The 17,880-nt window shown below is 35.6% G+C and overlaps 1 protein-coding gene across 1 annotated transcript in view; it reads right to left on the reverse strand.

Moving 5' to 3' along the window:
- Positions 1 to 17,880, reverse strand: part of LOC140830806 (uncharacterized) — a 95,902-nt gene that overhangs the window by 17,114 nt on the left and 60,908 nt on the right. Inside the window, 18 exon segments of the mRNA XM_073194296.1 lie at positions 29 to 181; positions 881 to 967; positions 1,072 to 1,525; positions 2,354 to 2,430; positions 2,556 to 3,371; positions 3,533 to 4,039; positions 4,134 to 4,249; positions 4,693 to 4,747; positions 10,671 to 10,877; positions 10,979 to 11,248; positions 11,336 to 11,516; positions 11,602 to 11,765; positions 11,858 to 12,016; positions 12,130 to 12,448; positions 12,553 to 13,260; positions 13,577 to 13,661; positions 13,816 to 14,111; positions 15,739 to 15,842. Coding sequence (XP_073050397.1) covers positions 29 to 181; positions 881 to 967; positions 1,072 to 1,525; positions 2,354 to 2,430; positions 2,556 to 3,371; positions 3,533 to 4,039; positions 4,134 to 4,249; positions 4,693 to 4,747; positions 10,671 to 10,877; positions 10,979 to 11,248; positions 11,336 to 11,516; positions 11,602 to 11,765; positions 11,858 to 12,016; positions 12,130 to 12,448; positions 12,553 to 13,260; positions 13,577 to 13,661; positions 13,816 to 14,111; positions 15,739 to 15,842 — 4,758 coding nt within the window.

Genomic DNA, 17,880 nt, shown 5'->3' on the forward strand with positions numbered 1-17,880 from the left:
GGAAAATGGGTGAACTTATGACACAAACCTTAAGCAACTCAGCTTTTCCAGACTGCCATCCAAAACGTTTGGGAGGATCAGCTGGATGAAGCCATTCCATCATTTGAGTGTCACACTGTCGCATGCATATGCTAGAGCCAGCTCTGTTAATGAACATTGTTTGTGGTTGAAAATGCACAACCTACAGATACACGTGGGCCTGATTCAGTCATCCATTTACATGATAGAATTCATTTCACGTCAAAACCACTCAAGATATTGGAAATTTCTTTCCCATACCAAGACGGCAAAAGAATAAGAAATAATGATCCCACATCTCCTTAGTTGAAAATTTCAGTAGCTTATATTCTGAATGTGAGAAAGGCAACTGACAGAGAGGAACAATATGACAATCTTTTACACAATATGAAAATCTTTTACCAGCAAAAGCAACACTTTATCAACTTCCGACAAAAACTAACATGCTTAAAGAGAAACTATAACCTTAAAAATTGCTATTGTCAAGAGCATAGATGTACTTTTCCCTTATTTATAGAGGATACAGGTAAAATTCTCTCGCATTAAACCAACCCAAGTGATTATCGGAAATCTATACTCCCCTCCGCTTAATAGAAACCCAGGTACACAAAAACATATGCACAAACAAGTGGTATTTGTAAACTTCACATTTTAGCCAATCAATTTATCTCTATGCTGCAACTTACCCTATACCTAGGCCACTATAGGTGATTTTCAGACTCTTCTGCTCATATTCCATATTCATTCTCGGAATGAATCATGTTAGTCAGATATTACATAGGAAAGAATAAGTAGAATGAAAGATTAAAGATATAAATTTATAAAACAAGTGAAACTGCAATTACAAGACTTCAGTGAATACCTTCGTTCTATCTGAAGTCATGTGTAGCACAGCTGAAAGCTTATAATAAGTTCCATCCGAATTGAAAGCTACAACATCAACTCGTTGCTGAAGAGAAGTCAAGTTCAGGCATATTCAAAATTGTAAGTCTCATATACATAACGTGAAAGTCTTACATCATCATACACAATGTATTAAACTCTCCATATTACCTTTTTCTCCAGCTCAAGAAGTGATACTCCAGGACTGAAATGTTCAGAACCTTGAATAGCAACAGCAATGCCCACCCTGGGTGACAGATACGCATCATTCCGTGAAGAAAATAGCATCACACCACCACGGCCAATATAGTCTTGTGGAGAAAGCATACTAGGTATTGGACTAGTATCTTCAATAGCTTCAAGTACTTGAATGTTTTTCCTTCCACCAACCTGTCCTCCAACTAATGGAGTAGAAGGATATTTCGAGGCTGATTTTGCAGATTTCACTGCTTTCGAGACTAGAAGAGAATCCACAGAGTTGGTATCCAGTGGTTCAATTTCCACAACTTTATATGCCAATGGCAGGACGGTATCATTATTTATCCAGTAGGGAACAAAAAACCTAATGGTTTTTGGAGCAGCTGCAGTCCCTCCCATGTCACGCTCAACACTGACCCTTAACCTCCTGAGTTAAAGGCATCATGAGTTAAAGGCATCATCAAGAAATAAAACAAAATAAAATCGGTCAAGCAAATTAATAATTGTCAATGCCAGAGCATAGCCCCTTTTCTTAATCAGTATACAAGTACAAATTTTGCGGCACAAGGGATGAAATGAACCACCCTTAGGTTGATCTTAATTGCCATTGCAACAAGCCTGGCAGCCTAGGGAGAATACATTGGGGTGATAATGTTTGAATCAAGATTCCTATATTTTTCAGAATTTGAAGAGATCCAGATATCAACCAACAGGTTCATTCTATTTCACATGGCAGAAAATATCTTAATAAGGCAGGCAAATCCACCTTGGGAACATAGGCGCACTTCCCCTCATGATGCTACAGTATATGCATTATCTCTTCAACAGAGTCAGTTATGAAGATGAAATAGCAATTTGCCATCAACTCGACAGTTATGAACATTCCTCTCACCCTCTTTCTTATTGTCAGTTCCTTAGCATCATGAATGATTTGAAACTTTACTATATTGCCTGTTGCCATTACATGAATGACTTGAGGGCAAATATATTAAATTATGCCAATGATATTTTGGTGGCTGAATCAGATGCAGACAAGGGTACATGGTGCATAACCGTCTGTGGAATCTATTACAAATACAAATATCAGAACTGTAGAAGCCATTACATTCTAGGCAATAAAGACTTCACGAATCAAGACAACTCATGCCAATTATAGTTAATTTCGCACATCAAAAGCAATGAGGAAGAAGGGACAGCTTATAGACAAAGAAAAAACAAGAAATATCCGAATACGTAAAGAATCTGAGACTTTTACCTTTTTCTCTGCTGGTGAAGCATCCAAAATGATGAAACGTGATTACCATTTGTCAGATCCAAAATAAGAACTGGATCCTGTTTCACCAAGAGCCAAAAAAAGGATGAAATAATTAAAATTTATTTGAAATAACTATTTCCATGCACATTTTTATACAAAACATGCATGTACTTCTCATGCATACTCAAACTGACAATTTTACCTTATCCATAGCCCAACCACCTTGAACAACTAACATGACATATATAGGATTTCGAATATCAGCAGAATATATGTGAACAGTTTCACGTGATGATACATAGCCATGATGTCGTTCTATGTTTTTACCATCTTTCATTCTTTCCCAGATTTTGAATTCTGCAGCACACGGAAGTCTGTTCTCCAACTTCAATGGAGAGCTGATGGATATTTTCCAATCATAAACGGGGGTATTAAGATCTGTATGAAGAATTGATGTGTCTGTACCAATGGTGAGCCAAAATAGCCAACCATTAGAACCAGGGCAACACCAAAGAAGATCCATCTTCTCCAACTTATTCAAACTAAGTGGAGAAATAGGAGTCTTACTCCCTTGCTTCAAGGTATTTTGACGAGAAAGTATCCCCGGATCAACAGATAATGGATCCTTCTCCACGGAAACTGGACGTCCCCAAGCATAACAAATTTGAGAATGATCACCGGATGGACGGATTCGTAGACATTGAGTAGAATCCTTAGACATGCTTCCCCACGGTAAAACCGTAGAGCGACCAGGATTTATGATAGTGTCAAGATAGTTTTTATCTGTTATAGACATTGCAACACACTCATCAACTTGTTGCCTTGTGCGGGTCCAGCGTCTTCGACGAACTGCATCACGAGTTGATTTGGTTCCTGATTTGGAAGAATTTGGGGGCCATTTTACACTTTGATAGTCAGGACCACAAGCCCAGCCATTAGCATCAACAAAGTGAGATTTATCAACAGTCCATGATGATGCCCACATCCATCCAGGTGGGAGAGGAGGTTCAAAAAATTCCTTCAAGGAATTTAAATGGGTACAATTGTAAAATCTCATAGATGTTAAAACCAAGATAAATGTATTCTAAATATTTGAAAATTTAAATGGGTACAATTGTAAAATCTCATAGATGTTAAAATTACGATAAATGTACTCTAAATATTTGAAGAAATACTCACTTTGGATGAATATGAGAAGTCTCTGGTACTCCAATGTCCTGGATCCTCATCTCGTGAACCAGATTCATTGTTACACCAACCAGAGACCGGATGATATTTTTCATTTTCAAAAACCTCTTCAATAACACAGTTATTACTGAGTAATGTGGAAGTGGCTTCCTGGCCATGAATCATCGAAACAGGGCATGTTGAGATATTTAATTTGATGTCTGAATCATTTGTTACAGTCGCAAGACTTCTGAAGAGTGCATGCTTCTTGCCATTTTTCATAGAAACTTCTAAAGCCACAAAATCATCTTTCAATTTCTTGGTATTCACTGATAGTGGAAGTAACGAGCGAAAACCATCCCATGGACCTTCTGGACCAACTGAAACCCAGAAACCCACGTCAGCACCAGCACCTTTTCCATCTCCTCGACCACTTTCGAAGTCAGAAACCATGCTCTTCTCAATGTAAGAAGTGGAAATGAATAGGCAACCACGAGGATGCACTTCATCAGTGTGCCCCTGAAAATTATAACATCAGCGGCATAACATCAAAAGAACAGAAATTTCAATCATATGTGTCAAAAAGACATAATTAATCCCTAATTACACATACTCTACTTTTCAAGGGATCCACATCCAATGTTTGATAGAGCTTTTCAAGTGAAGCTATCTTTTTCAACATGCTTGAACCATGCTCGATGGAGAAGGAACATGCACCTACAACCTCACCTAATAATTAATCGAATCGAAATGTTAGATAAATAAAAGAAAAAAATCAAACATGAGAATGACACGTATCTTCCAAATGCAGCAAAGCGGTGCGCCAGGTCAAATTATCCCCATATTAGAATCATAAGCATCAGCCAAAAGGCCATTTGACCAAACAGTATAAAACTTTCTCGGATGAGAAAGGTCGAGGGTTCAACCCTCCAAAATCCCCTCCCTCAATGCTCCAAAAAAGAAAACAATTATAAATATTAGAAAACATAAACACAACATTTCAACACGTAGAGGCTTGGGTCCTTTTGCACTATACATACATGCAACAATATGTTGACGTCAGTACTATGTTGTAATGCACCTTTAAATGCTGAAAGAAAATGATCAAAGTGAACCAGGTACTCTGTATTAGTGTGCATGCGGGGGCGGGGGGGTAAGATCAGTGTTAGCACCTTTTCCGGCTTTTGCAGCAAGGTTTGTCACTTCCACTTCCAATTTAGCCACTCCCTGCAATAAGGACGTGCAGATAATTTATAATGGGAGGAAGAATTTTGCACATGAGCTTAAGGATTATCTTGTAACGCCTTCTTGAAGTTGCCTGATCCCTTACGATCACAAGTCATGTACCAAATGTTTATTGTGGTGAATCAATCCTCAGCACAACCTACCTATAAACCAACTTCCCTAAAAAAATTTGGGTTCGGAACTCCTCTAAACTCCATACATAAATACCTTCGGAACCTAAACGTACTACACACCCTACAACCAAAAATATTTGGTTGCACCGTGTTCATTCATAATACCACTCCTACCCATAGAAACTTGATTTAAAAGACTTCAACTGTATTTACTTTCCCACTCAAAAAGCTATATTTGTTATTTCCCTGTGTTTCTATAGGTGTCACATTCTTCGAGTCTCAAAATATATTTCCAATGTCCTATCCTAGGGCACTGCAACAAAACATGCCAATTTTTTTTATCTAATTAATTATTTATCTGGCCTTTAAAATTTTGCTAATTTGTAGGAATTGTGAATATTTGTTTTCATTCTCCAACAAAGTGCCTTCATTATTTTGGTTAAAAAAATTATTTTAGCATTTCTGGAATCAAATGATGATGAAACTTTATCCAGAAAATGTTTTATATATCGAATATGTTTATAGACTAACTAAGATTACATTACTTGTTTAATAATTCGAAAATAGACCCATAAAGATTTTAATATTTAAGTTAATATTTAAAATGTATTTATTCAATACTTTCGTTTTTTTAATCAAAAGCTAGTTTTTTGAAACTAGAAAACTTTTATGTTAACTTTTCTATAAAAATATATCTAATGAAGGGTTCCTATATTATTTTGTTCAAATTATTTTATTCTGATACTCTTGGAATCAAAATATTAATGAAACTTTATCAAGAAAATCCTCAAGTTCATGTGAATAATTACTTATGTTTTAATTATGTGAAAGTAGTTACAAAAGATTTAAATATTTATGATATTTTTAAATATATTTATTCAATATATTTTGTTATCAAAAGTTAGTCTTTTAAAAAATTTCAAATGGTTTATGTTGAAAATGTTAAAGTTTTAAACCTTAAAAAAAAGTTTTTAAAAAAGATGTATACAAAAATATCCCTTCATTTTTTTGTTTCAAAATTTATTCTAATATTTTTTTAAATCAAAGTAATAATGAAACTCTTAATTTATACATATTGAACAAGATTAGTTTTTAACTTAATATCAAATTATTATTCATTTAATAATCTGTAAACAGTCCCATAAAGATTATAAAGAAATATGTTATCTTTAAAATATATTTATTCAACATAGTCCAATACATGTTTTAAAAAAATAGATGAAAAATATATAAAAAAATATATATATCAAAAGAATATGTTGAATAAACTTTTCCATGATTAGAGAATGGAATAAATATTTTACAATCCCTAAAAATTAGCAAAATTTTAAAGGCTAAGTAAATAACTAATTATAATAAATTTTGACCTCAGTCAAAATTCAATTGGTGTAGGAAATATAGTGTACTTTGTGCAGCAGAGGATTTGAGGTCTGTAACGACAATATAAAGGAGACCTAGAGTTTGATGTAAAACCAATTATAACTAGAGAGATCCTCACCATACAAGATACAAAATGATACTGATATAATAGTAGATTTGAACATTTCCGTTGCTTGCAGAAAAAATTATCTTATCACAAGTTGTGAAAGGAATATCAAGCATATGTGACAAAATCAATTGGAGAAAAGATCCCACAAGTTATCCTGGAAGCCTTAAAGGATCCCATGCACTCAACTACAGTTATGAACGAAATGCAAGTATCGGAAACAATGATACATGGCATAAGGTCAAAATGGGTAGACATAAGAAATTAGTTGGTGCAAGGGCATATTTACCTTAATGTTTAATTCCGTGAGGTTAGTGGCTAGGGTTATGCCCACAAATATGGAATTGATTATGAGAATCATCAGCACTAGTAACCAAGTTGAACTCTATTTGAATCTGTGAGATTGTGTTGATATTAGTGTGATTTGATTTAATCTTGCATTATGGAAATATAAATCTTGCAGATTATTTAGTTATATATTGAATATTTTATCCCATATTTTGTAGGGATCATATTACCATATTGAGTTTGAAGATTAGTACTCTCAATAATAGTACAAACAACCTGATGTGACCTTGAACTCTGATCATTAACAAGAGTCTCAGTCATATGACGTCGTTCAAATCCTCTCTCAATAATACTTCTTAATTTATTATATATGTTGAAATGGGTACACCTGTCATATTTTCTACAACAACCATTCCCTTTGAGTCTTTCTTGAAGTCCAATTTCAAGCGCTTTGCATTCTTTGGCTGTAGAAGATCTATGAAAGCATCTTGATATAGTTCAACCATATACGCCTTCAACGTAAATGTAAACTTGTCATCATCCCGCTTCAGAATATTAAGGAGTTCAGATATAGCTCATGGTGTGAATCCATATTTGCTCTTGGATCCATGAATTGTAAATGTCTTTCTAGATCTGGAGAGGATCTGAACGTCATACGACTGGAACTCTTATGAATGAACAAAGTTCAAGGTCACGACTGGTACTCTCTGTTATTATTGAGAATTCTAATCTTCAAACTCAAAATGGTTGTCGATGGATATTTACCGTCAAATATAAATCAAATGGTAGAATTGAACAGTATAAGATGAGTAGGTTGGTGTATACTCAACTAGAAATAAATTAGATGCAGAAGATCAAAGAGGATGTGTAATGCCTGAATTTTAAAAAAAAAATTAAAAAAGTTATTGTTCATGAGTTACTGTTATTTTAAAAGTTATTTTAAAAAGTTATTGTTCAAGCGCAGAGGCGCTACTATAGGCGTTCGAGCTGCGGCAATTGTGGTGTTGAGGCGCTGTAAAGTGGTGCTGAGGTGCTACAGACGCGAAAAATCAATATGTAAGCCCACCTTCATCTCCACCAATCATTTTCCTCCTCCTTCACGCAAACCCTCATCCATCTCCTCTCCATTTTCGAACTTATTTCTCATTTTTTGGGTGATTCACTCAAGAAAAAATATGAAATGAAAGTAGATTTATGATCCTCTCATCACGGGCTTCAAGATGATGTAAGTATTTCCCAATTTTAATCAAGTTTGGAAATAGGTTGAAATTGAGAATTTATATTTGAGATATTAATATTTTGAAGATGTTGTATTTGAGTTGGTTTGAATTTAAACATGATATGAGAATGGTTTCTTGTTTAGTGCAAAGAACAGTTTTTACACTTGTATTTCGTGTATATGGGATAGCTGTGTTTGGATTTTGGAGTTAGGGTCCTTCGTCAAACTTGTAGATCGTCGAGTTAGCTTCGATTTGATTCTTGAATCACTCAATTCTAGGAAGAATTGAAAGAGATACGTGATTTTTACTAAAACTTGGTATGGAATTCCGAGTTAGTGCGGATTTGTGTACATGTCTTCTGTTTATTTGAATTCTGGGATTTATTATTTGTGATTCATGGATTTGATGTTCCAATGAAAGTTATAGAACATTGTCTTGTCTTCGAAATGATACCAAATTCGCTTGATTCCATTGGATATTGAGGAAGTTATGCTCAAAATACTAAAATGTGCCAGAAATGTATTGACGCAGAATTCGTGGGAATTATGTTGGATGTTTCAGATTATGAACGACTGGGTAAATCACTTTATTTGAAAAAAATTTGTGAAGAATAATTGTTGGGTTTTGAGTTTTCTTGCATATCCAATTTGCGGGATCTTGATTCGAAACAATATTGAATTAATTATGAATTTTATACAAAAACTAGTCTGTTTTGATAAATGATCCGAATTCTTGAGTTATGGTAGACTTCAGAGGTTCAAGACTTCTCAACTACACATTTCGATCTCCTTTTGGTAATATTTGAAAGGTATGTTAGGTCAGTAACATACGAAGTAAAAGTATCATTTTTATTTCAAACTGAAAATTCTATAGCTCGATGAATTAATCGTGATTTGATGATAATTGTTGTCTTGAGATTAGTTTATTGTGATATTGAGATGATGATATTGATTTGCATAATTACATTGCATATTGATCCACTTTTTCATATTTGATATGGCGGAAGTCGCCTTGATTTATTGATTTGTTGGACGTATGGGGCTATATTTGAGTTGGCATGGTGTACGCGGAGGTCGCTGCTATGGCCTGAACACTCTCTATAGGTGCACTATAGTCCTGGGATTGTAGAACAGAGCAACCCACCCCGAGCGGATGAGTCGGTGGATGTTGTTGGGGATTCTCTTCTTTTGGGTATCCTATGATCAGATGATTCACTTGATCTTGAGATTTATTGATAGGCCACAACTTCTGATCATGCATCGCATTATGTTGCATCTTTATAGATTTTATATGAACTAGTTGTCATTTTAATTCTCATATGTTATTGTTTGTACCATATTGGGTGTATACTCACCGGCACATCGGTTACCTCTTGTTTTCATTTGCTTGAACTTTGAAGGTAGGTGAGGCGAGGCTTGGAATGCCAGAGTCCAGCTCCAGGCAAGGAGATGCGAGTTAGATTGGGATTCTCGGGTCTTAGGAGCTATTTGATGGTGTTTGGATTACTTTGGCTCACTAGTTATTTTGACATGTTAAAACTAATATTTCAAACATTTGAGACCTTTAAATTATTTTGACGATGTTTATGTCGAGTTGTGAACCACAGATTATGTGTTTTACTAAATCGTTTGGTTTGTTACATTTATAATTATTAATATTAGATGTCGGACCCGGGGCCCCACATGATGACCCTCCGGTGGACGGAGAAATGTATTAGAGAGTCCATCGGGCAAGTTGATATACTTGTCACTTACTAAGCCTGATATCACATATATGTAATTATTGTTGAACTGTTTACGCATTCTCTCAATAAAAGCACTTAGGAGCGGTACATTAGATTCTTTGATACTTAAAAGGTTCTCTGATAGAAATCTGTTGTTTATGAGGACTTAAAACAAATATGTCGAAGGATTTTTGATGTAGATTGGATAGAATAAGTCGAAAATACAAAGTCAACTACTGGCTACTAATAGAAAGTCGAGAGAAATATACTCACACAGAAAAGTAAGAGCAAAGTGTAGCTTGGAAAAGTAGTGTTGACGCTAAATACAGAGCTATTCCTGAATGGATGCGTGAATCAATTTGGATAGAAAGATTTTTCAAGGATATTAGATCCTGTGGCCCATGAAACTTCATAGTGATAGCAAGTCTACTTTATTGAAGATTGAAATTGAGCCAAACATAGTGATAGCAAGTCTACTTTATTGAAGATTGAAATTGAGCCAAATGTTAGCAAGATGGGAATGTACAAAATTCATTCACCAACTTCAAAGAGAGTATGGAAAATCGACTTCAAATCCCCATAATTATGTAATTAGGACACAATTGGAATTATTGAAGATGATAATTGAGTCCAATGTTAGCATGATGGGAATGCACGACATTCATTCACCAACTTCACAGGGAGTGTGAGAAATCCACCTAAAATCCCAATAATTAAGTAATTAGGAGAAAATCATTCCAATAAATATGTTGTGTTATTATTTGTATTTTTTTCCTTTTATATATTATATATAGATTATATTTGGTTATTAGCAAAGATTGGGCCTGTTGTTACTGTTACATGTTAAAACCCTTGTTTTGCTTGCATAGATATAACAAGATTACTTATTTATCTGTTTACATATGCATATGTTTTATATATATTACCATCCCATTTCAATTGATGGCTATCCCCCATTCACAAACTGCATCCTTCTTTCTTCATTTTTCAGTTACTGAGTGCATGTTGGAATGTTTGGTTTCTATAATTTCTTTCAGGAGTGGGAGTTAGTGGCAGGGTTTTCAGCATTGCATACCTTCCGAGGAACTTCAAAAATGAAGAGTTCATTCCACTTAGCTGTGCCTTCATCCAAATCGTTCGCCCTAGAAGTTGATGGCTTAACACATCTTGTTCTCGCACTCTGAGGAAAAAGCTTTTGCTGATTTGCATCCTGATTCTCGACAAGCAATCGCAAGGCACAGAAAAATTTGTGACTATTTCCATCATCAACAAGAGGTAAACCCTACATGGTACATAGAAAAAAAATGAAAAATTAAACAGTATTTTACATTACCCTGAAGTGAAACAGTGATAAAAATGGACAATTAGAAAATGGATAATAACCTTTGCTTCAACAATATGAATTCCAACATAACATCGAGGTTCCCTTGATTCATCCGCAACATTTAACCTGTCAGAATACCTTGGAGGTGGGACCCTCAAGGAGATACAATCACCATGAGGCAGCGAGCTGACAGTATCAAAATTATGCTCATTTTTTTTCAGGTATATATCACACCCAAGATTATTTTCCACTATCACAGTCTGAAATTCATCTTCATCCAATGCCAGGTGAGTAGATTTTTTGTCAGGTGCATCAGGACTTGTAGCTTCCTGTGGAAACTTATAAGTTGTGAGGAGGAACAAAACAAGATAAGAATCTGGAGTGCATTTATAGAAAAGATAAAGATTCTCTTTAACCTGCATTAGCATGAAAGCTTTCTCTTCAAGTTCCCTGAGCTTACTCCATGAATCCATGGCTTGTGCTACGGTATCCATGTTCGCTGCACTCAGATTTATATTCAGAATGCTGGTGGCGGCAATTCGCATTCGTTTACCTACTCTTGACAGTTGGGGTAAATTGGTATCATATGTTTCAAGCCTTCCAACGGGAAAAGAGTTGAATCAATCATAATGTCAACTATATCATAAGACATATTAAAGTGGTGGAGACCTAAATTTCTTACTTGAGTATCCCATCAAAAGGCTCAATAAGTGGTTCCCAAGATTCTAAATGAATATTAAACGTTGATGCTGCAAAAGAAGAAATCAACACAGCGTTCAATGCCTCAAGTCGACCATGTGTTGCTAACTTGATGTTGGTAATTGTTGCATCAAAAAGTGGAGTCATCTGTAAAGGAAACACAGAAAACATAAACATAAAATCAACAATAAAAAGTATTAGTCATAGTGGAGGGGAATATTTTCCAATAAGGTGTTAACCATTCCACCCAAGCTGTCCAAAACTGTCAGAGAAAAGCATCTTAATTTCATCTCTGCTGCTATGTTGTCCCTTGTCTTTGGCTTCACTAAGTCTCCAATAGAAAATGCTAGTCTGCTTGATGGCTTTTTAAGGTCTGAACGAGCAAGGAATGTACATGCCTAAATAAACAAGGAAGTAAAGTTTAAATAAACTTGATACTCATCTATACAAATACAAGGTGACCAAAATGCAGTGACAAATAATCAAATTTAACGCCTTTTATTAATTTGACCTGATTCTCAACTTTCCAAATACTCCAGCACTGAGATGATTTCAAATTTGAAGATCTTGAGATTGGTATCTCAGCAATGTTAGCTTGGCTAACTAAATCCATCCTTGGGCAGCAAAAAGATTCCACGCAAGGTGCTTCATCTTGTCGGGTTACTACACATCCCAAGGAAGCATAACCAGGGGGGGCAATGGGATACCAGAAAAAAGCTTCTTCCAGACCTTTCTTCCCAATATGTGCAACTTTTGTAAATTGGACAGGTTTCGCAGAAATTTCAGGGTCATTAGCCTTGAAAATGATGCCCAGTGGAGGAGGTTCCATGCTGTGAAAAATTAGGACAAGTTACACGATGAAAAATAGCAATAAAACAGTACAAAACATTTATTGAAAAAATTACACAAACAAGAAACCAGGGAAGATTCCAACCCATCTGTAATGCAGTCACCCAAAACAGCATATCCAGAACGAGGTATGGGTCTCCATATTGAAAATGACCGGCGAAGATCACCACCTCTGTCCCACCAGATTCTCTCAAAGCTTGGGATTGACATACAACATGAGGTTGCTTTAGAAATCGACCTTAAAACATCCCAACCAGAAGATGTTGCACTCTCATTACTAGTCTTAGGGCATTCATTTTTCAGTTCAGTACTCATATCCAAAACGGATTGACTTGATAAAGACTGACGCTGGCTTGAGTTCAAAAGAAGAATATGATTTAGGTCAAAGCAACACTCTTTGGAAGGGTAGTCAATAGATGGCTGCACATAAAATGATCCTATGCAGTTGTCCAAACGCCATATACTAAATCCATATTCAAATGAAAGATTACTAGAAGTATTGAGTATACACTCTAAATACATGGCAGACGTCACCAAATCAGAACGAAGACAGTGAACAATGTGATTTGGAGGTGGTTGACTTCCGATATGAGCAACACACCCTAGTGCCAAGTAGCCAGTAGGTGCAATGGGAAGCCAAAGAGAACAATCACTATCAATGTTTGAACAGACTCCTTTGTTCTCTCGTCCTCCAATGCAAGAAAAGAACCCAATGAGCTTAAAACCAAGGGGCTTCCTTACTCGACCATATGTATTGCTCACAGAGAAGACTGATTGTGAAGGAGGATTTGGCCTGAAAATGCATGAAAATAAAACTACCAGTGCATAAATTAGCATATCTAAAGAGAAAAGCAATACCCACAAGTAATAAGTCAAAGAAAAACACTTGCAAATGAAAAAGAATCTTTATTATGCAGCGGAAAGTCCACTGTGCTCACCAACATCAGAAGAATCATAAACAGAGACTAAAATATGCATCACTTTGGTTAATAAGTTACACTAAAGAGCACGAGGAAGAACAATGCAACAAATTGTTCTAAAACGTTTCCAATAAGAAATCGTGAGCTAATGAAGTCAGAGGTAAGAATGCATTTGTATTCTACAGTTACCTTGATGTCACACAATCTCCCAGAACAACATAGTTGGATGGAGCTCTAGGCCTCCAAAATGTGAAATTGCTGAGACGCCCATTTTCTACAACAAATTGGTACACAAATTGCCCAAGTTTAATTGAACTCTATTAATAGAGGAGCGGGAATCAAAACATAAACAATGTCCATTTGTTTGTGGGGGTGGGGGGGGGGGTGTGGAAGACCAAACTAATGAAACTATAGAAGATAACAAATACCTTTAGGTGACACCCAGATTCGATCAAAATTCGAACATGGGGACAGGGGGTCAGCATTTCCAAATAGCATTGTTGTAGATAACTGAGTTTGCAGATTAAGCAAAAGGGAAATAACACCCAGTGAAAGATGTGCATATATATCCGTAGACATGAGTGATATGTTCGTTTTATCTTTCACGGAGGTATATCCGCCAGAAATATCCACCGGATCGAGAACAACAAGACCTGAACCAGCCTCCACAGTCAGATCCTTGAAAAGACCTCTTATCCATCGATCATCTTCTTTAGATGCATACCTATTGAACACAAATGAATGATAACTATTATGATGATGATGAAAAAATGGAAATCAAGAGGACTGTTTCTTAAAATTTGATTGGTATTTACTTGTGGAATTTACTTGACACGTTGACCACAAAGATAAAGAATCTTTACAGGCAGAGATATTTAAATCTATAACAAAAAACAAATATGAAACCCTAACATTATCAGCAAGACTCTAATTGTGTCTGACAACTTTAGGACCATACATCTTTGTGCTGGAATTATATCTCCACCAACACTTACCTCAAACTAAAGCATGGAAATATCATTAGTTTCAGCTACCTTGGGTAAATATTATAAAACAAAATCAATGTGGAATTGTTACGTCTTGCAAGAATGTAACTCAATTCAACATATGATGAAGAATAATAAAACAAAAATGTAGATTATGCTCAATTAAGAAAGTGAATCTGTACACCCTCAAGATTTCTTCCTAGCAAGATAAGCTAGTAACTCCCTCAACAAGAAAACAAATATCAATGCATCATCACTAACTACCCCCCCCCCCCCCCCCCCTGCATACATGTTATATCCTCCCTCACGTGTTTTCTCCCTTTTTTTCTAGAATATACAAATATAATCTTAGCCTTTTTATTTTCTTTATTAACTGTGCCCACTAGGCTTGGGCCCGTTGGGCTTGGGTGGCTTTGGTTCATAACAGGAACTACTCCCTCCAATAAATTGTTTATGTTCTCCTGAGCACAAGTATCATACTCTTCATTTAGTCTACTACCCCTAGCATTGATATCCCAAATTGACCACCCCATGGAACGTTTGGTCAAATAGGTTGTATAGTAAATTTAACTGATGCTACATGTCGGTCATCAAAATAGACCACCGCCCACAATTAATACTAGCTACTTAATCATATATTATTTATTCAGTTCATTACAGATTGTCAATTATTCAACATTCAATCCTGCCAAAAAAATTATAAATTTTGTTATTCTCCACCATCTTTCGATGCTGGTTATAATCTTCAACACTTTTCCATTCAAAATCGTTGATGAACAAATTCAAGTCTTGCCATATGCCTTTCAGGCTATTGAAATATCTCGTCACACTATTCCCCCTCACTGAATCTCTCCAAGACGCAACTGCAACTCATAAATCTGTGACTGGTTGCCAATATCAGAATACATCCAATAGATATTATACCAAAGCTCTTTGGCAGTGGGGGAACACATGTTTTTTGTAGGTGCTTTGGTTTCACCAGTGAGATATCCGATCTTTCTACTCCCACAAATGTACATCCTAACTGATTGAAACCACCTCAAAAAATTACCTTCATTTGAGTCGGATTGTGTTTTTATGAACATGATGAGAATCCATATGAGAATTCTTGTTTCAATGATTTTAGAATTAATTGCAGGAGAGGTTCACAGTAAAAGAGAACTTCTATAGAGCAAAACCAACACCCTTATGTACATAGTACATATATAAAATTCTATATCCAATTCAAAAAGTAAATTCCAAATCACTCGAACAAAAAAAGAAGAGAGATACTGGTGAATCGATTCAATAGAAATTGTCCACCATAAACTTTTAAGTTCCACATAAAGAAAAAAAAACACTAAGTAAAAAGAAGCCACGACTTACATGAAGCTAAAATCTGTTTTCGCACGTAGAAGCTTTTCGCCAAGTGCGGAATCATCTAGGGATGATTTACCGCTGTCATAAAAGGTAAATTCAGGAGAAACCACCTATCAAGAGTAAGAAATTAACCAAGTGAGATTACACATGCTCGTGGTAAAGAAAAGCGGTGTCCAACTATTAAAGAGAATTGACGAATTAAAAAGAAACAAAACAAATTTAAACTCTTTTACCAAAATGGTGGAGATATTAAACATTGTTTGTTATCATGTCAGGCAATTTAGAAGTGCAAAAACGCATCATGTTTGGAAATTACAAAAGCGCATCCTGTTCTTGGAATGCGGACTGCACAAAAAATCCCCAACCCCTCTTGTTAGAGACCCTTTTTTGCGATAATATTGAGTTTCCAAACTTTTCGGGTCGGATGGGAATGAAGGCACATATTTCTACCTTCTATTTTGTCGTAAATAGTCTCCATAGCATCCTCCCACTCATTGTAGTGGAGGTGCAGTTTAAATATCTAAATTATATTATTAAGCGATCAGAGTGAATAAATTTATTACTTTTAAGTGTGCTCACAACAATATCCTTTCACTTTATGAATAAAGAATTATGAGAAAAATCTTTAATAATAAATTATTCAAATTTATTCATTTATCTTACAAACCTCGGACTACTCATACAGCAATTATCTCATTCTCTATCACTTCAATATTATAAATAGCTTATTCACCAAATGTTTACAACCACAATTTATTTTAACACTGAATTGATGGAATAAAACAAAATAAGGAATATACTCAAAAAAAAAATTAAGGAATTGAACCAATGAGGTTTAGTTTAAGAAATATAGTCCTAACCCTAATTGGCTTTCAAGAAAGTAAACCGATTACTGAGTACGCCGACAAACTTCAAAATCTTTGACAGGAACTTGATCACTATCAGGTCATTGTGATGAACTGTCCAGAAGATGCCTCAACTCTAAAACAATTCATTGATAAGGACAGAGTTTATGATTTCTCGGCGGGATTGAACACAGAATTCGATAACTAAGGGTCCAAATTAAAGGAAAAGATGAGATACCATCTTTGGAAGAAACAATCTCTTTGATTCAGGCTGAAGAAAGTCGGAGAAGTGTGATGCTTGAGCCTCAAAATTCAGAGGGGTCGGTGATGATCGCGAAGAACCCAGAACAACGTCAAGTTAAGGAGTATGGAAGGGTAGAAATATCAAAGTTGAAGGCCGAAAGAGTAAGAAAGATTTATGGTGCATTTATTGTAGGAAGACTGGACATACTAAGGACAGGTGCCGGAAATTAATGGCACAGATAAGGACGGCAATGAATGATGGGGACAGACCAAAAACATAAACCAAGCCAACTTTATTGTTACCCAGCCCAAGCCATGAAGGTGACCCAAGACTGAATGAATTCAATAAAGAAAAGGTCGAGAAACTTCGAAAACTCCTTGAAAATGAATAGAAGAACAGTGGTATTTGTTCCTTAGTCCATTCAGGTAAGTCTCTTATCTCTCTAGGATTAAATGCCTCAGATATTGCTGTTAGAAATTTGTGGATTGTCGATTCAGGAGCCATGGAAAATGACTTATTCCTCACTTAATACAATTATTACTCACCTTGTCCAAGAAACCGAAAGATAACAATTGCTGATGGTTTTCTTACCAATGTTGTTGGGATAGGCAATATCCAAATCAGAGCCACAATTACCCTTCACGATGTTCTTCGCGTGCCAATTTATCCACCAGCTTAATATCTATCAAAAAGCATACCTCTGACTTGAAATGTAATGTGCTTTTTTATCCATGTCATTTTGTATTTCTGGACTAGGATTCGGGGAGGAAGATTGGACTTGATAGGGAAGAAAACGGGCTATATTTTCTTGAGGATATTGGCGACTACAACAACGTTAGGAATAAGTGTCTTCGTCTTTTTTGTCATCTTCAAATAAGGACAGCATTTGGCTTCACCATTTTCGATTACGTCATCCATCTTTTGGAGTTTTAAAATCTATGTTTCCGTTGTTGTTTGTGGGGTTAGGAAATGAACGTCTTCATTGTGATGTTTGTAAGTTGGCAAAACATAAACCTGTAAACTTTCCAATAAACAATAAGAGATGTGCAACTCTTTTTT

The sequence above is a fragment of the Primulina eburnea genome, chromosome 4 (assembly GCF_022965805.1).
Source record: "Primulina eburnea isolate SZY01 chromosome 4, ASM2296580v1, whole genome shotgun sequence".
Classification (NCBI taxonomy): domain Eukaryota; kingdom Viridiplantae; phylum Streptophyta; class Magnoliopsida; order Lamiales; family Gesneriaceae; genus Primulina; species Primulina eburnea.